At 41.5% G+C, this 23808-nt stretch overlaps 1 protein-coding gene across 1 annotated transcript in view; it reads right to left on the bottom strand.

Annotated features, from left to right (window-relative positions):
• Positions 1–23808, bottom strand: part of LAMA4 (laminin subunit alpha 4) — a 466993-nt gene that overhangs the window by 105561 nt on the left and 337624 nt on the right. Inside the window, exons 19-21 of the mRNA XM_085611379.1 lie at positions 17099–17284; positions 5441–5580; positions 3665–3832 (exon numbers count right to left, since the gene is read on the bottom strand). Coding sequence (XP_085467505.1) covers positions 3665–3832; positions 5441–5580; positions 17099–17284 — 494 coding nt within the window. The remainder of the gene's footprint in view (positions 1–3664; positions 3833–5440; positions 5581–17098; positions 17285–23808) is intronic.

Here is a 23808-nt window from a genome sequence, read left to right on the forward strand (position 1 = left end):
CACCAATGGGGGTCTGCCTGACTTTGTAATTTGACTGGTGCCAGGGCCTCACACACAAAGCAAGGTATTGTTTTAGCCAGATGTCAAATTGGTTTTATCATTGTTGTTTTTCTAGAAGGCTTCATGCCGTGGTAGCACTGTGGATAGTGCAGTGGTGCACAGATAAAAGCACATGGCCTGTGGCTCCAAGGCTGCTTGAATCGCATAACATTTCTGCAGTGATGGCTTTAACAGTATCTGACTCAAAAATGACGCTTTATTGGTTGTGCATGCGCAAACATTGATCAGCAAAGCATGAAGCCTCGAGGCTGAGGGTTATAAAGTTCACAATGTTCACAGTGTGAGGGGATAAGGGAAAATAAAGTGTAACAGGGACACAGGGAAAGCTGGGTGATCAAAGAAAGCAGGTACAAAAAAGGAAGAGTGAAATTAAGTCACAAATTTCCACTCCAGGATATCAGGCTACAGCTACAGATCCACCATAGAGCATTCAGTTTCATCCCTTTGCTGTTGCACCATCTAGGAAGAAATTTTGTGCCTCTGAGAAAATAAGTAGATTTGATCCCATCCTTTGATGAGTGAGATAACAGACTGAATGTGTTATCCTAATATTCAAGGATTCTTTTGACATCTCAAACAGTTCTCTTCTCTAATCTGATTTCAATACCGCAAAACCGGACAAATGAGCGTGTAGTGCTCCTGAAGCTACAGGTCAAGCTTAAGATCTACCATCATCTTCAGTATTGGCTTACACAAATCAGAAATATTATAGGAAATTTTGATAGTGTCACTGGTTGCCATATTATGGGTGCCAGCGGACCATCTGGTGGTCTTTATGCCCTCTTTACCAGCTTATTTTTGTTTTCACCATTTATCATCTGCTGCCCCTCAAAGAAGGGCTACATTACTATGTTTGACTGCCTTGCCAGGAGAGATGGCATGGGATACCAAAAACCTAGTGTCAATCGCTCTTTGGGTGTTCCCCAACATTTCTATCCTATCATCGACGATAAGCAGCACACCAGGCACCCTTTCCTGAAAATCTGTATGTGCAAGAACCTTTAGATGATCCATCCCACTCCTCAGCAAGTGCACCATTCCAACCAGTTTCACCGTGCTACTTTCTTCTCTATGCTCTCTATAAGCTCCTTATGTGCCCTCAAAGTTTTCTACACCTTCAGTTTCCCAAAGATTGTGTCTAGAATCACAATAATCCATCTGGACTGTTATTAAATCATCAGCATCTGCATTGCCCTAACCATCATCAGCTGCTCCTATGCTCTTTCTTGCCGTTGACTGGGGAAAGTCCTGTTTCTCTGCTTTATTGGGTTCCTTCACCATGATAAAGCACACTGCTTGCAGTCCCTCTGTGCAATAGGGCTTCCTATGGCTAGCTAGAATACATTGCATATCAACTACAATTCTGTGGGAGTGGTTCCACACTGCACCCCTCCTCTGATGAAGCCAACATGGCCCTTGGAATGGGCACCAGGATAATGTCTACTGATTTTAATAGAAGGATGTAGTCTTTGCCAGATCCCTTCTGCCAAGTGCAGCTGCACACTTTGAGAGACTCCCTCTCACTCGCTAGGCCAACGTATTTTGTACCTCTGCTCTTCACTGTCACAGACTCACCTCACTGTATATTTGTCAGCCACCAACACAGTTTGCCTTATCGACACGGCAACCTGCAATGCTACAGGTCTCAACTTCTGCCTCAGGTGGTTATAAAGGATGGAGATGTGTGCCTAGCTCAGAACAAGATGGCCGTGTTGCTCTTTGCCCAGCTCCGCCTCCATCATTGCAACTTTTAGCTCCAGACTCTCACAGTACACAACTAAGTATGTAAGGTGGTCTGTAGCATAACCTCTTCCATGCGGCGCCGATTCCCGCTCAGCGCTGACCGTTTCTTGCGCGGGCGGGGTCATGACGGAACGGTTCCGTCATGAGCACAGCTCAACCGACGCTCATGACGGAACCGTTCCGTCATGAGCACCGAAAAGGTTAATATCTGTATTACACAGGTTTGAATCCTGGTGCAGGTAACTCAGCCTTTTATCCTTATGTGTTTTTCTACAATATATTAGATAATAGTGCCACATTAATAAAACAACAAGAGACCACTGAGTGTGCCATGTGCACTGTGAGTAGTCATACCTGGGTGGGCAGCAATAATGATGCTGTACTGGAAGTAACAATACTACCAGAAGCCATTTTGCGGTCTCAAAGCTGCCAAAAGAGGAAAGGAAAGGCTTAAAGACAGACATTATATGCAGAATTGTTTACAGCTGGGCTCTTTGTCTCCCGCAGACATGCCAATAGTAATTTTCCTTTGCACAAGTGAATGACAGAGCACAACACCCATGGGCTCCAGGTGTCATTACGACTCGTAAACAATTATTTATGACACTAGACATGAAAGGCACCCAATCATATTAACTTAGCTAAGCCAGATCTTTAACTTGTAACTGATTCAATACCCACTGAAGTATGTTGTAAGCTACCCATTGTCTAATGCCTTCATTTTTAAAATCTGCTTGTAAATTGAGCCGCTTGTGTGCAATACTCACATCTGTACAATTCAGTATGTCTCATATACCACAATTGTAGGGTATCAATTAAAGTATTTTGAAAGTAAGAGTAAACCTTGGAGGCCACAAAGCAGTGTGAGGTGCAAATACAGTAAATTAAGATGGGGCTGGTAGCCACTATATGCCAAATGAGGTGCTACAAATGTTTTTCCCACTACAACCTGTGGTCTGGTCTCTGTTTTTTAGGATCTTGGAGGTATTGCACTTAAAGGTCTAGTGCAGTCTGTCTGAAAGAATAGGCTTGTGGTGAGCAGTATGCAAACCTGTTACCCTTTCTGGTCTTTCTCTTTTAGAAGGACAAGATATATCTTATGTGCACGTGATGGCTTGTCTTGACAAATGCCTCCTACAACATCATCCCTTGTCTCTAGGTTGTATTCAAACCTTGTACCACTGTTTCCTCTATTGGTTATGCAGAAAATATCCCATGCAAGTAGACATTTATAATATGATATCCATGAGAGAGTGGCAGATTATATCATACAGGCAGCAGATTCAGGGGAACAGAGTATTCTAATGTATTCCTCCACATTAAATCCACAACCTATGACTCCCTGTAACTATTATTCTACCAAGAACATTCAGACTTTTCCTAAATAATTCCAAACAAATGCCCATATCCATGGTCACTCCCCCTGCCAGCTGGCCCAGCCTCCACCCTGTCTTTTTTCGTTGGCTACACCACCTTGCATGATGGGAATTTCGAAACTCACACCCTCCATTATTATTGACTAACTGCTTCTGACTTCACCATCACATGATTAGTGACTCATCCCACGGTGTAAGCTTGAAAGCTTAAATCAATGAGAATTTGTATCATATTTCACAATTTCCATTTTAAGACCCATCTCTTGAACAGGTGCCCTTCCCCAGACTGCCCACCAGGAGCAAAACCTTTACGCGCGAGAAGGTGCCTTTGTCTCTTGTAATACTTTTATACCTCAGACGGCTTGCTTGATTTGTAGTTGCCAAGGCCCATCTCAAACACTATAAATTGCATAGTTTTAATTCCACATTTCCATCCTTTCTCTTAGCATTTCTTTAGATAAATATCAATTAGAGGTTGCACTTACATTTTTGCTGCCAAGATACATGATAAACCTGTCCTTTGATGCCTCCTGCTTGTCTTCTGGAAGCTGCATGAACAGACTCATGGAAGAGAAGGCCCGGAGGTCTGAAATGTTTGTTTTAGGATTGACTTCAACAGCTGATTGGCCGGCAAACTTCATAGAGACTTGTACCTGAAAGTACAATAACATGGAACTTCACACAGAGAATACTTCTTCTCATTATATTCCTCCGGTGAGATTCCCTTTTTTAATGAGGATAAAAAGATTAAACAACAAAAGACCCATGTGGCATTTTTTAATACTAAGCCAGATTGTCAAACACTTTGCATACGTTTTGTGAGTTTTTTCATTGAGTAGTAAAAACCCTTTTTTGATATCACTGAGAATATGTCATTGATACTATATTCATCTTGAGAAAATGCCTTTCAAAGAGACCATATAGATCAATGCTGAAATGTCTGTCAATTAGACCACATTAATCTATGATAGTGCATTTTAAGGAGGCTAAATCCATCACAAAAGGATTCATCTACCAATAAGACCATCCATGGGAGAAAGTCTATCAACTTCACAGTATCCATTACTGCTAAAATGTCTGTCATCGAGCTCAAATCCATCTGTAAGAGCAAGTCTACCCAAGAGACTATATCTACCAATGAGACTATGGGCATAGTGTAGAGCTTAGTGGATTGGTTACACCATCACAAACATGACAGGTATCACGTCTACCTTATTACACCATATTACAAGTGCATTATGTCCTATTCACTTAATAGTAAGATGGACGGGATATCCATCACATTTGCAATAGAGTACCAATTAGCCAAACTCTAAAGCATGTCCTATATTCATCAATAAGGACAAGTCTATCAATCTGACCATATTGACAAATGTGAAATGTGAAAATGCCTGTCAAGGAGACCAAATCCTTCCATGAAAGCATGCCTAGCTAAGATTCTATATCCATCCATAGGAGTATGTATACCCAAGTGGTTGTATCTATCAACAAGAGTATTTCTACCAAAGAGACTAAATCCATCAAAAAGAATATGTCTAGTATATCAATTTGACTACATCTATCAATGACAACACGTCTAGCAGTGAGACTACATTCAGCAATGTGGAGAAGTTTACAGTGAAAATATGTCTTTTAATGAGTGCAACACAATTCTACCACTTAAAGAAAATAGTCACTCATTTTCAAAAGGCAGGACAGCACATTTTACTTACAGGGGTATTATAGCATGCCTAGTACACCTTGGACCCCTTTTGATTTGAGAATTGGGGTGGCTGCTTCAGGAGTTGTAAGGATTGGTTCAGGAAACCACTGCCAACTCTCTATTCAATTTTTCAAAAATGAAAACTTTTTTAAAGCAGTCCTGTTTGAAAATAAATTACAGGGATGGTGGTTTGCTTACCCTCACAGGTCATCATCCCTGTGATTGTAGCCAACCGTAGTGTAGCAAATTGTAATCTGCCTGATTAATATTCTCTAGGCAAGTCTGTCTCTGACTCACTAACATTGATTACTCTCAAAACTGACCTATTAGTGCATAGGTTGGTTTGCAAAGCAAGTACTGGTTGCAAAAAGAAGAGTCACAGCTTTCAACCACTTTTTGTAACCGGTATCTTAGTACCTGTGGCCTGATAGTCTTGGGACTCTTCTTTAAACTAAGACATCTTTCGTATGTCGTAGTGAAGGGTTGGATGGTAAGAAGCCAGGCAGCTTCACTTGCCACTCAGCGCAGGAGTCTGACTGCTCCCTTCTAGCACCTTTACCTTGCTAGCTATGCTCCTGGTCTGTGCAATCAACTCTCTGACGCGTTGGATGTTGTCGGAAATGTTGGTTGCAGGCAACTTTTGTTCCACTGTACGTAGCTTGTCCATTATGCGTGGAAGAACTTCAGTCAGACGCCTTACTGCAATGATAAAACAGGGGAACAATTACAATGGTTTTCTTGTACCAAATTGTCTCTCTGTTACGATGAAACATCATTTTGCAACCTGAACATAAGGACAAAATAGGATGAATTCCTGAGAGGCCCATCCTCCTGAAAGGACAGGTTGCTGCTGTAATGTTATGTTAAAGAATTTATAAAGCGCACGCCTACCCTGGGGTGTCTTGGCGCTAAATAACACAGATAAGATAGAAGATATGGGCCAGGTGGGCTCAAAAAACAATTTCATGACAGCAAGGAGTCGTGGAATATTAAGTTGCATTGCATGGTAGTGAGAAATTGACTCCAACTGCAGTTGTAACAGTATGAGAGTACATTTCTGACAACGTTTTGTGAATTAAGCTCTCAGTACTTAAATAATAGGTGTTATTGTAACCAGACTATATGGTTTTCCCCAAGTTGTAAGCACAGCGTATTGAAACGCCACCCCAGGAATGAAACAGATGACCCTCATATCAAGTTAGGCCTACTCGGGCTACTAAGCTATCCTATCAGCTTTTTAGTTTTAAATGTGATTTTTAACAAAGAAATTTGCCAAGTTAGCGCAGTTTAGCTTTTTGATAGACATGGAGCCCTATTGGTCCTAAGCATTTGAGACTAGAAAATATTTATTGAAACTGCCCAGAATGGTGTCTTTTGGATGTATCAGAAACATATCCAGCAGCTTCGCTAACATCAGCACCCACGCTTGCCTAATGAAGACAGCCTATAGCCAATCACAGATCCCAGGCAAATTACTTAATCTCCCTCTGCCTCAGTTTCCATAACTGTCATCACTGCAGGCACTAAAAACAGGCGAAGTTCTGATATAAAGCAATAAACAAAAATGGTACTCTTCTCATACTGACGTAGATATATTTTCATTGCTGGAAACCCTATCCAAATGTTGGTGGTGTGAAATGAAGACGGGATCTTTGCTGCAATTATGCATCATCCCATGTTATTCAAAATATGATTATGCATGTGTCACAATGGGAAGTGGAAATGTACTGATTGTTTTTGCTTCTAAGTGTACTATTAGGGAAAGTAGTGTGGCATAGGAATACCTTAGGACTCATGATTTGCAAATCATGCGCACAGGTAGGAAGGAGGTTGATAAGACCAAGACAGAGGGTACGCCACCAACGGTACGAAAAACTAGGTGGGATGGTATTGAGACGAAGCATGACTTTTCTATTATATTTTGCGCCTATGCCTAGGCATAATCGGAATGTGCTACACAGTGGTTGTCAGTGATACTTGGGGAATTGGGGGGTGGAGAGACAGCTTTGTTTCTTTGGTTATAGTTAATCAATTGGTTTTGCTATAGGATGTCCAGGCATGTTGTTCCTATCAGTACCGGACCTACTGATGAAGTATTTGTGCACCCCATATAGCACTGGGTGGTAGTATAGCGTGCACCCTAGTGGACAGGAACATACGTCGGACAAGGGCTAGACTTCCTTAAAATGTATTATTAAAGTCATAAGTGCTGGTTGAATGAGTATGTGTTACATTGTAAAATAACAAATATTTTGGAAATGTGAATAGTTATTAAAAAAACTAGTATGCATATTAGATTTCAGTGCAAATTTCCTTGCTTGAAGAAAGTTTTAAATGGTAATTTCGAAATTTTACAAAATTTTTCTATCAGACCTCATTAGATGGGTGCATTTGGTACATTCTCTGTCTAAAGCGAAGGTGAAATATCATCGCTGGGAAGTTAATGGGAACGTGTGCTGCACAGCACGTATTAAATATTGCCAACTGCATTTTATATGTTTCTTTTTGTTATGGCCAGTGGCGGCCGGAACAGGTAAGCGTGGTGACGGCGGGGCAAGGCTCATCAGGGGGTGAATAGGTATTATTTATTTAATTAAATATACCTATTCTGTCGTCTGTTGACTTCCCCCCTCCTACCTCAGTCCCACCCCGATGCGTTTACCTGTGCCGGCCGCCACTGGTTATGGCTGCTGCTTGGGTTTGGTCGGCTCTGACTAACAATACTGAAAGTGATGTTTGGCTAACCAACTATATTTTCTGAACTGATTTTTTCAGCTGGTCTAGCCCTACCATACCACACCGTGCCATACCGTACCCTACCATACCATACCTTACAATCTCAGACCATGCATAACATAACTTAACAAACATAACTCAACATGACAAATAACTTTACCCATAACAGTTTTTAGAAGGGAGACTTATGGTGACAGAGCCACCATATGGCTATTTTATAATTTATTGTGATAAATAAGTTATCAGCATATAGGTAACAAATCTTCCTCTAGGTAATTCCCCTTTAGTTGCTTATCCAAATTATACTTCTAGAAGAACTATCGGTTAGAACCGCATCATTCTCTAATTTCTCAGGAGTGTTTCATAAGTTGTAGAATAATATGAAGGGACGCAAATCAAATAACCATTGTGACTAATGACATCATGGTAAATGAGGGAAACAAAAAGGTGATAGGTGGAATATGGTAAATTGTCTCAACCGCTGGTAATTACTCAGGCCACATTCTAGTCAATATTTTTTGGGCACTATGTCACTCTAGATAGAAATATGTCATAGTAAATTCAGGCTTGACCCTGCTCCAATATTAACAATTCAGCCAGAGTTGCTGCCACGCCGGGTCCCATCCAGGTGGGAATACAGCAATCCCAGACCTGTTTCAGCCTGTGGGTAGCTGTGGTATAGCAATCGCAAATCCTAAAACATTTAGTCATAGGGTCTGGTACCAGAACTGGCTAAAAGTGTGTAATGGTGCTCACATGATATCTACTCCCTGCTACCATAGGGTACACATGGATCATGAGCCAGAGGGTTTATGATTTCTGAATTATAAATATTGATACTGAAGCACTCTTCACAAAGTCCAACAAACAAATGTCCACCAGCCAATATTTCCTACCCCATCTCACAAACTTCATATTAAACACTACCACACCCATTCACCATCTCAGAAAAACCTCATCCACATCAGAATGTTTGATACACATATGCCACCTTTCCACTTACCCATATATCCTCTTTTTACACTCATAATCATTCATGTTTCTGCACAAACTAATGCATCTGATATTGTCACTCTCAACAGGTCTCAGTTCAGAAACTAGGATCACTTCCACTTTAGCTAACTTCATCCTCCTTAAACTAGTTTGCTGCACATGCAAAAAACACTGTGACAGCCAATGCTAATTACTACCTAGAAATCATCCTCTAGGGCAGAGGTCTTCAAACTTTTTTAGGCTGAGCCCCCCATCTAAACTTTTTTATACTTCGAGCCCCCCCTTTGCCATCACCACTTGATAACAAATTCTGGAAGCGGGCACTCTGCATCATTGCTAGTCATTCCCACCTGCAGAGTCCAGGTCGTATATGGCAAATAATATGAAAGTAAGAGTGTTTAGTAAGCTGCAGTTTTTGTACTGCCTGTGGATAGGTGATAGATGCTTATTACAAACTTCAAATAAAAAGTCTCCAAGAAAAAATGCTCACAAAAAAGTTACAATGGTGCATTCTTTTACACATAAAACAACATTTTGCATAGATCAATAAAAACAATTTTAAAACTAATGAGACAGGTATACCAAAGAGACAGCCAATGTGTCGATGGATTCTTGCAACTACAATCCTGAGGTTGGGCTCCACTTCCAGGGGCTTATTTACAAGCCACTTGCGCCACCAGTGCATCACTTTTTGTGATGCACCGGCGGCGCATTTTGCTGCTCCATATTCACAAGGATGGGAAAAGCCACCCTGAGTGGCTTTTCCTGTCCTTGTAAAAACGGCCCTTTTACACGCAGCACTTTGAGGGAAAGGGGCGGTGCACGGGTGTTGCTGTGGGTGTTCCCACGCAACACCCATGGAACCAGACACATTTCCAGATTTACAAAAAAAACAAAAACCTGGAAATGAGTCTGAATGCTACTCCTCCCCATGGGAGGCGTAGGGAGGTGCAACGAGGATAAATGTATTTTTGTCTCCTCGTTTTTTATCTCTTTCCATGCATGCTGCATTTTGAAGCACCCATAGAAAGAGGAAATCACCTCTGGTGATTGTTTATGTGCAGGAAGGTATCCCTTCCTGCACATAAACAATCATTAAAAAAATGACGGTTTGCAAGCTCTATGTGTGTTAATGCAGCACATATAGAAGTTGAAAAATGCCATTTCAGATTGTTTATGTGCAAGAAGGGACACCTGCACATAAACAATCATCTCCGTGATGCAGGCATACTTGCACCGTGGTACAAGGGTGCCTGCATTGGCGCAGGGCAGTAAATTGGGCGCCAGCACAGGGGAGAACAAAGGGATCCACCATATCCTTGTAGATATGACACATCCCTGCAGCACTTGCTTGTAAATGAGGACCCCAGTTTTGAGTGGTACTTAGAAACTGGAGTGCTCACAAACATTTTATGTAATATATTTTTTACAATTTTTTATAGCACAAACATGACCCAAAGGGATTGGCGCGCTTTACAGGATCATCTTTCACATTACACAAGGACACATTCATTTTTTGTAAGCATAGGGAGATTAAGTGATTTGCCCAGAATCACAGGACGTTGAGCAGATGCTGAGAACTGAATGTCGTTCCCCAGCTCCAAAGTCAGCAGCTCTGGCTGTTGTGCCACATCATTGCACCTAGATAAGATATCAGGAAAAGGGGGCCCGAGAAACATGCTTTCTGACACAATTGAAAAATCAGTGATTATGTGGAGTATGGCCAGGTGTCGCCAGTAGAAGGTCATCCACAGTTTTTCAAGAAGGCCTAGGGGACATCTACATCAGACACATATGCGATATAAGTGATTCAGGGGGATATATACCTTTCTTCTCTAGCAGCATCAAGAGCCATTCAGTTGTTAACATAGTTGTCTTATAAAGAAGATAGGCTTCCAAAGATGCAGAAACATGTCATAAAAAAGCATTTATATTTGCCCTACGACAGACAGATGGCATATTTCACAATATTTGCTATTTCAGGCTTGTGTACTCAGCTCTAAAGTATTTGAACATTTTAAATGAGCACCACCGACTTTAATCAAAGGAAGGAGACTTTAAAAAAAAAAAAAACTCTTCAGACTTACCTGATGGTGAATGGAATCCTCAGGAAGAATGCACCCATTTTCAAGTCCTTGGAGCGAAAGGCAGTAGCAGCGAGGTTACAAACTATGATAACCTCGCGGGGGGAGGCTTCAAAAGCGGGACACAGGTCAGCAACCCGATATGAAGATAAGCAATCAGGAGGCAAAAGGCAGCAGTGGTGAAGCGCTGATTTATCAGCAAAGTTTAAGTATTTTGCAGCTTTTTGAATGCAAAATTCACGGCACTCCCTGGCATCTGTATTGCTGTCCATTTCTATGGAGGAACGTCAGTGTTGACGTCAGTGTTGCAGGAACTACATGCTGATTGGCTGTTCTGAATGCTCCAATCAGAGAGAGCCCTAACTCGAGACGAGGGCCTGCAACACAGACAGGAAACATACTTCCAACGTGGGAAGCAACAATGGAAGATTAAATGGTGAAGTGGAGTGCGTGCCCCCCCCCCCCCCCGAGGTGAAGCTGCGCCCTCCCGAAGGGGGCGCACCCCACACTTTGAAGACCTATGCTCTAGGATATCAAAGAAAACATTGCATTATTAATTGCTGTAATATACCGTTGCAACCATCGTCTGCCTCTACCTATTCCTCATTTAGTTCAGAAATTGTTAGATATTATTGAATATTTTATGAAAATTAGGACTATCAGACTCAACACTCACAATTTAATCTCCATTGCTGTTAAGCCTCACATGCTCCTCAGACTTCCTCCAAAGCATTGGCAACACAATTATTGTCTGCCATTGTCTATTCTCTAAATGCAACCTCCTATGGTGATGAACTCATTCCCCCATCTCCCAATATCTCCCTGTGCCCTTTGGCCCCTACGCCAATCATGAATATCAACAACACCTCTCTCATCACAGGTACTTTACCAACATCTTTTAACACCGGTGAAATCTCCTAAAAAAAACTCAATGTTGGCCCAGATGAACTATGCAAATATCTCCCATCACATGCCTTCCTCTTTCTTGGAGAAATTCTTCAAGCAGTCTTATAAAACAAGTGGCAACTAACTTCAAGAGCACATCAATTTCTATAACTTCCAGCGAGTCTACCAATAATTATTTTGCCCATGTTCTAGGGTTGAGATTGCCGACGCCCAAGAAGTAGATTCAATTCTATAAATCTCTGATAAGGATGACCCATGTCCCATGACACTGCTTAACCTGTCAGTGGCCTTTGATACTGCTCTTAATTCAAACTCCATTCATGGAGGGAATGACTGAGGTTGTTTCAAAATAGCCCACCTCTTACCTCTCAGGCATAAAACCATTTGTATAGATGTTCTCCTGAAAGTTTCTCAGGGTTCTATTCTCCCACCCATTGATGGCAGCACCTTGCTGTACTTAAGTGTGATCAACTGAAGACATCCTTATATTCATATTCTGTCCGAAAATCATCCAATACTGAATATCTATGGTATATCTAAGACGCAACACAACTGAGACTGACTTTGTCCTCATAAACATAGGAACCTCCTAGCCCCTTATCCAAGAGTGGTTCAACAATCTTGATTTAAACAGCTTCTCCCCCGGATTTCATCTTCTTCCATTTCCCTGGGTTTTCTCATGTACTCCTCTCTATGTGTGAAGGAGCTTATCAAGAAAAGGACCCAAGCTGGTTTGTTCCAACAAACAAAACTGGGCAAAATTAACCACTTTCTTCCAGCAATGGGCTTCCGATCCACAATCCAGGCCCTTGTCTGTCCATACATTGATGGTGGTAAGGGCCTACTCATTGGTCTCCCACAATACTAACTGAAATCAATGAAACCATTTTTCATGCACTGGCTTGATTGATCACCAACAAAAGAAAGTTTGAGCACGTCTTCTATGTTGAAATATCTGCATTGGCTCCCTTATGCGGCCACAATCCACGTTAAAGCTTGGTGTGTAACACATAACACACTTCACATCAGAAAACCTGACTACCTGGCATCCAAAATTAATGCCTATGGTGGCACACATATTGCTATAAGCATATCCTTCCCAGGCTGGTAATCCAAAAGACTGGTAGAGAATATGCAGGCCACCATGCTGTTTGGCATAAAGACCAAGACTCAGGGAAAACATTCACTTGTATCTCAGATGTTCCCCCTAACTGATGTAATTCAGGAAATATCTTAAAACCGAATGTATGATGTTACAACGCATACATTTACAATGCATGCCTTTACAACGCAGTTTTTACATCGCAACATCCTTTACAATGCATTCTTTTACATGGCATGCCATTACATCGCATTTTCAGAAACTACCTTTACAACGCATTCCATTACATCGCATTATACCTTTACAACGCATACCATTACAATGCATACCATTACATCGCATTTAATGTAAGTGTTGGATAATATAGGGGTAATAATTACTATTCTAACTCCAGTGAGTGTAACAGTAGGGTAAGTGTTGGATAGTGTAGGGGTAAAAATTACTATTCTAGCTCCAGTGAGTGCAACAGTACGGTAAGTGTTGGATAGTGTAAGGGTACTATGCGTTGTAATGGTATGCATTGTAGTGACTTGCGATGTAATGCCTGCGTTGTAGTGACATGCGTTGTAATGACATGCGTTGTAGTGAGATGCTATGCAATGGCTGCATTGTGATGACATGCGATGTAAAGGATGTTGCGATGTAATGACTGCTATGTAAAGGTAGTGCGATGTAATGACTGTGTTGTAAAGGTTGTTTCCCCTTAAAACCTGCTTATTCACTCTTAAAACCTCCTAGACAGCATCAACCATTCCATCCAAGATATGATTTTTTACTTTGCATTTGATTATATAACTGTTATTTCATATTGAAAGCAAATGTACATGTCCCTTTCGTCTAAGGTGTATGTATCTTGTTGTTATGGATGGTGCTCTATTGCCCTCTGTGGTGTAGCCCACGCTTTATGCATTCTCCTAATAACATTGAATACATTGAAATAAATCATAGATCATTCTATAGGTTTTCTCCATGCGTCCTCTCAGAAAAAAAAATCAGGAAGCTGTGGAAATAGCTGGTGCCAGAATGCTAGCACATCCCCTAGAAAACCCAGTGCTGATGCATACCACACATATGGTCGCACCTGGTAAATTCTTTTTTGCCCCAGGACAAAAAGGTATACAACACCGGAAATAGACAGATGTTTCATGGCTGCCCCCACAGGTCACTCTAGAGATCAGAATGTTGCTTGTTTCACTTGCTTATTTAGGCCAAACCTAGCCTAGAATTTACTCCACACAACAAGTTTACTCGTTGATATGAAGCTATTGTACTTTTGTTTTTCAACACTCAGAGGGGCAGATTTACAATAACTGGCGCATCCCTGCATATTAGCAGGGATGCGCCAGTTATTTTGCGTGACTCAAAAAAACCCTTGGGCCACCATGGTTGCGCCGCATTTAGAATGCGGAGCACCATGGCGCATGGATAGACAGATGCGTGATGCATCTGTCGCCGTAAGGGTGATGCAGTTCTGGAGTCGTGTCGCAAGCGCGACGCAACTCCAGCACTGCTCAGGGGTGCCCTATACCTTATATGCTGCGTCACTCCTTACGCCTGCTTCAAGCAGGCGTAAGGATTTGACGCAGCTGGAATGTAAAAGTGACTCAGTGAAACCTTGTAGATTTCACTGTGTCACTTTTTACGGGGCTTCCGTGCGATGGAACGCCCACCCTGCATACATTATACCTGACGCAGGTATAAAGTAGTGCAGGGCTTTACAACGTGACGCATCTCACTAGATGCGTCACATTGTAAATATGTGGCATAGTGGCGCATTGTTTACGCTGCCGCTGCGTCACAAAAGTGATGCAACGGTGGCGTAAAACTGTCGCAAGGGGCTTGTAAATCTGCCCCAGAGTGTTTTGAAGCATGGCGTTTGGCCCAGGGACGCCCTATGTAAGGGATTTGTTGTGAATAAAAGATTTAGTGCCTCATTCTAAGGGCCCTGGACAAAGCAAGCCGCAAAACTGCGCTAGAAAAAAAACTGTTATATCACATTGTGGTTTTTCCTGGTTTTATGCCTGATTCCGATGTTAGAATGTGGGAATTATGCTTTAGCCGCACTGTTTTCCTCCCTCAAATTCCTCTAGATATATATGTGGTGGCATTTATAGTGGGAAAGCAGATCAGGTTCGAAACTAGATAGGGAATTAACCTTCGGAGTGCAATAATTAGACACAACACAGAAACACCACTGTATGGGCCCAGCGTTGGTTATGAACCTAAAGCGCCTGAGTTAGAGTTTGGCGGACAGGGTTATGCGCCACAAGCGTGATGGATATTCCGTCCGCCGTATTACAAGTCCATTATATCCAATGGCACCTGTGAGGACAGGTTATCACTCTCTTTTGTGGTGGAGTAATTGGTTCACCACACTGTCAATCAAGCCCTTATTGTCTACAGGATTTTTAAAGCTAGAATAACGAACAGACTGTGAGTATCCAATAAAACATGGCACTGATGATTATTTTCGTTGTTTGTAAGCTTTATTGTTGTCTCTTTTTGTATGGCCTTAGAGCTGAATCAGATACATTATTGATTGATTGTTGCATGTTACTGACAAGCGAGCGCGAGACATGCTTTGTCGAATATTAAAGCTGAGCCCTTTAATTAGAATTCCTTCCTAACTCGCCGTCATGGCTGTGCTTGCAGTGTACACGAAGGTGTGAATTATTACACGTCTGTACTCCGAGGATTCCATTTTCAGAGAATGCGCTCTGTGCAACCAGAAACCTCATTAACAAGAAAGGAAAACAATAAAAACTTAATGGCATTTCATTTTTCCAGCATTGCATGCCTTCGATGTTCAATCACATGAGAATATTCAATCTCTTCGAAGTTTTTTTTCACTTTAATTGAACTGCTCTATTTCACAGTGGTACTTGATGGACAGGTCCATTTTGCAAAGTAGTTCATTTTAATTTGAAAGTACTGCAAAAGGGCAGGATAGATTCACCGGCGTGAATTGGAAACCTGTTTTCATCCAAGTGTAGAAAGGAAATAAAAGACATACAAAGAGCTCTCTGCAAACATTGTGAATGTGGGTGACATGTGCTGGGTGCAGCCAATGTTGTGGGAGGAAGAAAGCATGGGAAAGCGGTTGTGTTCCTCTCCTAAGTCTTATATGGCCTTGATTACATGTCAGTACCTAATTCTGATGGGTCCAGTAATGGTGATAATCAACCGCATTTGAATTTCCATGCCTGGTACATTTCACCTAGAGATTTCGCCAGAAATCTGCTGGTAAAATACCAGAGGGCCTATTTAAAAGATATTGACACAGTGCAGCGCTGTAAACCATCTTGCTGTGCCGAGCTGCGTAAATAGGAAAGTGCAGGGATGCAATAATACGAAACATCCTGTGCTTTCCTCTGCGCTGGCGCAAAATAGGCTGCCTAGCACCAACGCAGGCACCCTTGCACCATATTGCAAGGGTACCTGCCTTACAGGGATGATTGTTTTTGGGCAGGAAGGACACCTTCCTGCACAAACATAATCATTGATGGCTTTTTCCTCCTATATGTGCTGTAGAATGCAGCACACATAGAAAGAGGAAAAAACGATGCAAAATAAAGGTACTTCTCCTTGTTGTGCCACTTTTATGCCTCCCCTTGGGAGGAGTTAAAATCGGATGCATTCCCAGTTTTGCAAAACCTTGTAAATGTGGGAATGTATCAGAATCCATTGGTGTTTCGTGTGAACACTACAGCAACACCCATGGAACACCCCTTTCAAGCAAAGTAATGCATGAAAGGGGGCCATATTTACAAGGCCATGAAAAGCCATGCAGATTTATTCTGGGTGTGGGAATATATATGCTGTTTTCCCAAACTTGGTAATGAGGCACTTTTTAGGTCTCGCCTGACCCAGCGCATGCACTGGTCTGGCGAGACTTATTGAGAGGGCTCCAAAAAGTGCTACCAGGCCAGCCTAGACCTACAGTGCATGTGCGCGGGCGCCGCGCTTTACCGCGATTACTTTCACTTTCGCGGCCGCACGGCCGCTTTGATGTTTGATCGTGATCGCGATCACTTTCACTTTCGGGGCCGCACGGCCGCTTTGCATAGCCAATAGCTCTCGCCTTTGAGACCTTAAAAGTATTTAGTTATGCAACTGTTGCATGGCTAAACACTTATAAGGTCCCAAAGGCGAGACCTATTGGCTATGCCAATGCATGTTTAAAATCGTTTTTGGTGTGTCTGTTTATGAGTGACCTCAAGACTGTATTTTGCAGATTAACAAAAGGACTTCTGAAACAAAGCTCAGCTGAGCTGTACCAGGCTTGAACGACAAATGCACTGTGCCAGAATGACCTTTAAAAGATCCACCGGCATAGGATGCACGCCTGTAACATTCCTCTTTAAAATGGAGGACCAATCGCAAATGGCTGCATTACCTGCGTCATCAGCTGTGCCGACTGCACGGTTGAATGCCGACAAATCATTTCCTGACTGGGTGATACTTTCTGCAAATGTTTTCAAATTCTCAGACATTGGGCCAGTAACATCTGTCACTGCCATTGAAGTGTTGACAGATTCGTCTGCAGTCTTCTTGGATAGCTCAAAACGATTTTTGAGATCACCTGTTGAAAAAACACATCATATCAGATATCCTCCGTTCTTCAGTCACTAATGTTAAAATAGTTCTTTTCTTTTCTGGTGGGAATCCACCCAACGGTAAGTTATCATTTCGATAGATAGAATTGCTAAAAAGTCATATTAAAAACAGCCCAAAAAGCTTAATGTACCTAGCTTGAAACATGTTGCAAACCTATCATTCTTAAACAAGATAAGAACATCATCTTAACATAAAATATGTTTCATATCTTTACTTACAAGTTTTTAAATGTACAATATAGCTGAATATAATCATTTCTTTATGCACTGGTATTGGTTTAGGTTTTTTGCAAAATAAAACAAACTAGAACATTCAAATCCAGCTATAGTATGCGATCGAAATGAAAAGGTTGATAATGCCACATGTGGCATTGTGGAAAAGGGATGGTAAACATAGAGGGTTTCAATGCATGTGACAGATGTGTTACATATTTGTCCTCCTGTTCCTCAGAACTGGTCACAAGCATTTTTATTACATCGAAGACAAGTCAGCAAAGATAATTTGTTACATGGCCAATAAATGTCTGTTTCATGAATACTCTCCACATAGAAGTGAGCTATAATCAGACCCCCCTCCCCCCAGGATACAGGGATTAGGAAATTCTGTATCACAAAATTGGAAATTTTGCAGCACTATTGTGGGTTTTTTGCAGCATTTTTACAGCATCTTATTTTAGTGACAGTTAAAAGCTGTGTCCTAATAAAAATGGAATCTGCAGTCGAATGGTGTCCTAATCACAACACCATGTTGCCTGTTGCTAAATTGCACAGTGAAACTAACAAAAATCGGGAATCAATCCTGGCTTCCTTCTTGATCAAAATGATTGATCTCAGGCAAATGCTTTATTTCATTGAGCCTGCTTTTTTAAAACTACTACTTTTTTGACCCAGCCAGTGTGTAGCTACCCTCCGTTAACCAAGATTAGGCTCGCTGAATGGAATTGGTAGCTGCGCACAGGGGTAAGATGACTGTCAAGTGTCTTGTATATTGTGCCCCCCACCCACCCAGTTGCTTCCCTTTTGCTGGAAAATACCAGTCGCGGTCCATGCAGGTAACAGCGGTGGGCTGTGTAAGGGGGGATTCCGAGGGATGATGCCGAGGGAAAACTAAATAAATACTTTACTGCTCACGGTGAGGAAGTGCCTGTGTGAGTGCTTGTGAGTTCAGGGTGCACTGTGCTTTTTCAGTCCAATGGGATGATGTTCGCATGTGAGTTCAGGGAAAGCAGGGTGCCTCTCCTAGTGTAGGGTGACCAGTGTGTAGGATGAGTGGTGCGTCTGTACGAGAGTAGGATAAGTGGTGTACCTGAGAGATTCCAGCCCATACAAGCCAGATCTATTGCCTTTGACAAATCTCATTTGGGGTAATAATATCAAAGATAAAGGACGACTGGCTTAAAAATGTTGCCCATCTGGACGCCCCTCTCTGCCCCCCCCCCTCCCACATGCACACATATTGCTCTGCATGCATTAGGTTTCTATTTCAGGGGCATACTTACTCTAAATCCCTCATTGAAAGGTAGCACTAAATCAAGGGTAATACAACAAAGAAAACAATTACATTACTATATATATATATAGCTATAAAGATGTAAAGCCAGATATATAACGCACCTCATAATATCTAACTTAGGGTTACATGGTCTATAAATTACGATTAAATAGGCGGGATGACTTGGCAATAGATTTACAGATTAAAGCACAGAGTAGTTACAGGGACCTTTTGCACATGACAAACTCCTTGTGTGTTTTCCGTGATAAAATGTAGTTTGGTTAAATTTCAGGAATAATTTAACAGCAAATTTACTGTAATTGGAACACGCTAATATGCAACAATTCAAAAACCGCATGTATGTAGTAGTGTGCTGTGATAGTCTGTGCCCGTCTGGACGTCTTGGGGTAGGTGGATGGCAAAATGGAATGGAGCAGTTTAGAAAAAATGCTCCAAGCTAATAAAAAAGAAGAATGAGTCTCCCTGTAGTGTCTGTTTTATTTTCTTTTCTTACCTGGCCAGGCAGCATTTGCATGGAATAACAAACAAGACGATTAAACAAACATTCAATTGTTTTTGCGGCAGGTTTGGTTAAGATTATGGGCATCAGGGAAATCCATACATTTTTGTGGCAAAACTGTGATTTGCGAAATCACGAAACGCTGGGGGTGGAAGGTGGGTCTGTACAGTATAAGCACAAATAGATGCATTTCAAAGCTCAGACAATGAATATTGACCTTGAAGAAAAAATTACTTATCTTTGGTAACAATATTTCTGGTAACTGCATAATCTTGCTGCAGATTCCTCACTTTATGAATTTGCTTTTATAAATCAGACTGACCCAGAACATATTTTCTCCAATAATAGATGTCCAGCACCACTAGATGGCACCATGCAGTTTCAGCCATGACTGCCCACTGAAAATGCCTGCATGAGAGTTTATCTGGTGCCAATCTGTACCCTGGCATTGATTCCTGATCTGTTTATCATGCCCCAAAATGCCGAGCACGAAGGAACCAAGAAAGCATTTACAACAGCAACAATTACACCACTTAACATGCTTGTATTCGAAATGTGTGAAATTAGAATAATTTGCTTTCATGTAATTCTATGAAATTTCATCAAAATTGCGCAAAATTATGCTTAAATATACGAAACGGAAATCTGACATTTTACACTATATTTGACCGCAAACTGTGTCCTTGCTTGCTTTAATTTTGGCGAGGATGCATTTAAACGAATTCATTGTGAGCAACAGAATCTCAAGTTCTGTTATTCTGGTGCGTTTATGGTAAATGTTTACCACGAACGGTGTGTAATTATAAGAAGTGGTGTTGAGGTATAATTTTGCTTAACAAGCATAACGTGAAATTCCAAACAATTATGCAAACTACTCCAGTATAATTTAAATTTCACCCAGGCCTAGTTTGTATACTTTGGTATGTTATTATTCATTGCACTAACTCACTAGAGAAGAGTAGGAGGAGGGCAGAGGACGTTGAGGAATCTGTGTATCCACCAGAAATATTCTTACTGAAGATAAGTAACCTTTTCTTCAGATCAATACACTTTCCTACATACTCCTCATTCTATAAAAGAAACACAAAGCAATACCTCCCTGGGACGTGGGGCTGAGTAGTACTGATTAACCAAGGAAGTCATGTAACACAGCTCTCTCAATGTACCTATCACTGCCTGAGCTGAGAAACAGTAATGTTTGGCAAAAGTATGCAAGGATGACCATGTAGCCACCAGGAAGATGTCAGCCACGAGAACACATCGGGTGAGAGCACTGGAAGCAGCCATGGCCCTAGTGGAGAAGACACCAATGCTTCCCAACTGTCTTCCTCAGTCAAGGAATAGCAAATCAGGAGAAAGAGGATGGCCCGATGAGAAAAGGTGCATTTGTTTAATGCCTTACATGATTTAGTTCTGGCAAAGACCATAAAGATCATACATCCTACTGATTTGCATGACAGGACTTGTATGTATGTTTTTCATGTTATGTACTATACATGCCTGACTGCATATAACAGATGCTAACTTAACATTGCCTTTGCATTTAGATTCTGTGTATGTGGGGTGAAAGTGAAAGGCCTTTGTGGCAGAAAGTAGGTCTGCTTTATCATTTTTTTTGCAGTTAACAAACATGTGCTTGGGTGGTCATGTTTTCTCTAACTTATGCTAAGACCAAGAAAGGACAATTTCTGTTCTATGGTGCACACCTTCTTTGTGAGCGTGTTAGCTGAAGAGAAATCTACAAAGGACATAACTGAAGAAGAAAAATAGCAGTGTCAGAATATGTTTTGAAAAAACAGTATTGTTTGAATACCCTGCATAATGATACAGAAGTCAAGCAAGAGCTGATCCTTCCCCACTTTGTTAAAAACTATACCTAGAAAAGGTATACAGGGTGTAGGGGGTGGAATTATACAAATGGAACAGTTGCTCGAGTAAGCAGTGAACCACAGATTTCAAAGGTTGGGTGTGGAGGTACCATAATGTACGCAGGGAGCTTACATTACCTTATATAAATCAAAGCTAACTCAATCATGTTGCTAGAGGTCTGATTACAACCAGCCTAAATAAGACTATTAAAATAGCCATTAATGCTGAAATGTGATTGAGACATATTTGAACTTTGACCCAATTTTCTTAATTGTTGCTGAGATGTTTATAATATTTAAAATCATGCTAATACATATGATTTGTAGACAAATAATGTAGCCTTGTAGTCCGCTGTTGAGAGCTACACAGATTGTTGAAGGCTCTAAGCTATAGGCCCGAAGGTCTTTGACAACCTGTATATCCCAAAGAGGAAGGGCTACAAGTCTATTTATGTTAGAAGGTTCAAATATAAAAAGGGAGAAACTGGAAGATAAACATTGGAATGTTGGAACAGATGGCTTATACCAGCCAGGCCCTTAGCCACTCAATTGTCTTCAGTCGTGCATTCAACATTCCGCTGTTCCAATACATAATTAACAATTATATGTGGAAATAGCAATTATTGTTTGTGCGTATCGATTTAAAGGGTTGCATGGCAGGGCTCCAAGTAGAACATGCCAGAGTGAGATCTTCTGTGACAGGTCTTTCTGTATTTAAACATTCCCTTTCACTCAAGCCTAACTCTGTGAATGTGGAGTATCTGACAGTTCTCAATTTATCTGAAAAGGTTGTAATTACCTAAGACTAAGAGGATGTACAAGGTGTGACCCTAATAAACTAAGGGTAACACAACAATGTCCTGTCAAGTCCATCGATGTAATATCTAGAATTCAGATGATGTAGCTGCTACTCCTCCGTGGTGGGATGAGGAAGAATGAAGAAGGATGGAAGGGTGACAGACTGAACCATATGAAATACAGAAACTACTTTGAATAGGAAGTATGACTGGTCAGGAAAACACATGAATGTGGACAGGGCAAGCAAATAGCCCTTTATGGTAGCCACAAGCAGGCCACACAGTGCAGGGGACAATGTGAATCGAAGAACTTTGGAAAGGAGAGGTTTAAAGGGAACATTTGCTCAGTAAGGACAGCATGATGGACAGGTTGTAAAATCTGAGCAGCATCCTGCTTTGCTTGAGCTGCACCGCAGTATGGGCGGTCCTATGGAACATCTTCACATCTCAAAAATGAGATGGAACGTAAAGAGGCAGCAATTTCGCAGACTATTGCAGCAACTGTAGTGGTATTTTATTTTTAGGCTCCAAAGACCTGCATGTCTGTTAACTGGCAGAGGCACTTTAAAGACCATTATATTTAGGCCTTCCTTGCTTCCAATATGTGGGTGTCTGCTTTTATTGCAGCATTCCATGCCAGTATTCAAGTATTCTTTCGAAAATAAAAACGTACTGAAAAACAGGAGTTTCCCTAAAATACTTGAATCAAATATGTCATCAAAATGGCGCCCGATGCATGTTCTCCTTAAACCGTGTGCTCCTGGGAACCTCCTAAAGCAAGTTTGAAACACTGTATTCTAAGCCAGAGGTATTCAAACTTTTTGATGTCGCGACCCCCTTGTCAAAATTGTTTAGGCGTAAGGACCCCCCCCTGACAAAACTTTATAGACCCGTGCACTCCGCATCATCGACAACTATCGACGACCATAAGCACCCCCAAATCCCACAGCAATTCATTTTTACAGTGGGGAAATAATATTAAATAGTGTTTAGAAAATCAAAGCCCAGTTAGCGTGGGGGTATGGTCAAAGGTGTAACTAAAACAAAGGGTCTTATTTATGAGGAATTGCCATAGGGCAGCGCCTCAAGTCTTCTTGCTGCGCTGGCCCACGCCAATGTGAAAGTGCAGAAATACACCGTAATTATGAAATACGGTGCATTCCTGTCCTTTTCCCTTGCGTTGGCGCACAAATTGCTACCTAGCACCAGCATAGGCAGGATTGTTTTTGTGCAGGAAGTGGCACCTTCCTTCACAAAAGCAATCCAGAGAGGTGTTTTCCTCTTTCCATGTGACCTGCAGAATGCAGCGCCCATGGAATGCCTCCTCGATGCAGAGTAAGGCATCGCAGTGACTTGCGCTGCTTTGTCTTACTCCATATCTATGAGGCCATTGAAAGCCATGCAGGGTGCCTTTGCGCCACCTCATAGGTATGGTTGAGACGTCTGTGCCGACGGAGCATAAAACAAAAGTAATAACCTGGTGGCGCAAGCTTCTCATAAATAAACCCCAAAATAATCTGTACCTTTTTTAGGTCTTTCACCATCTGGTAGCTACATATAAAATACTGGGCAGCTTAAATAAAAAATAAATTAACAGCAGTTGGTACTCAGCGGGAAATGCAGTGTAGTACATTATGAAACCTCTATTAGTTAATGCGCTGAAGAGGTCTGTGTAATCAGAGAGCCACCGAATTAAATCTTGGTTGGTACAGTGGAGAATAGTGACTTGTGTATTTTTGATCTACAAGGTCACAGCTTTTGACAGAAAGCACTGTAAATATGTAGGTCATTATTTTATACTTGCAATAAGCAC

Source organism: Triturus cristatus, chromosome 6, assembly GCF_964204655.1.
Source record: "Triturus cristatus chromosome 6, aTriCri1.1, whole genome shotgun sequence".
NCBI lineage: Eukaryota > Metazoa > Chordata > Amphibia > Caudata > Salamandridae > Triturus > Triturus cristatus.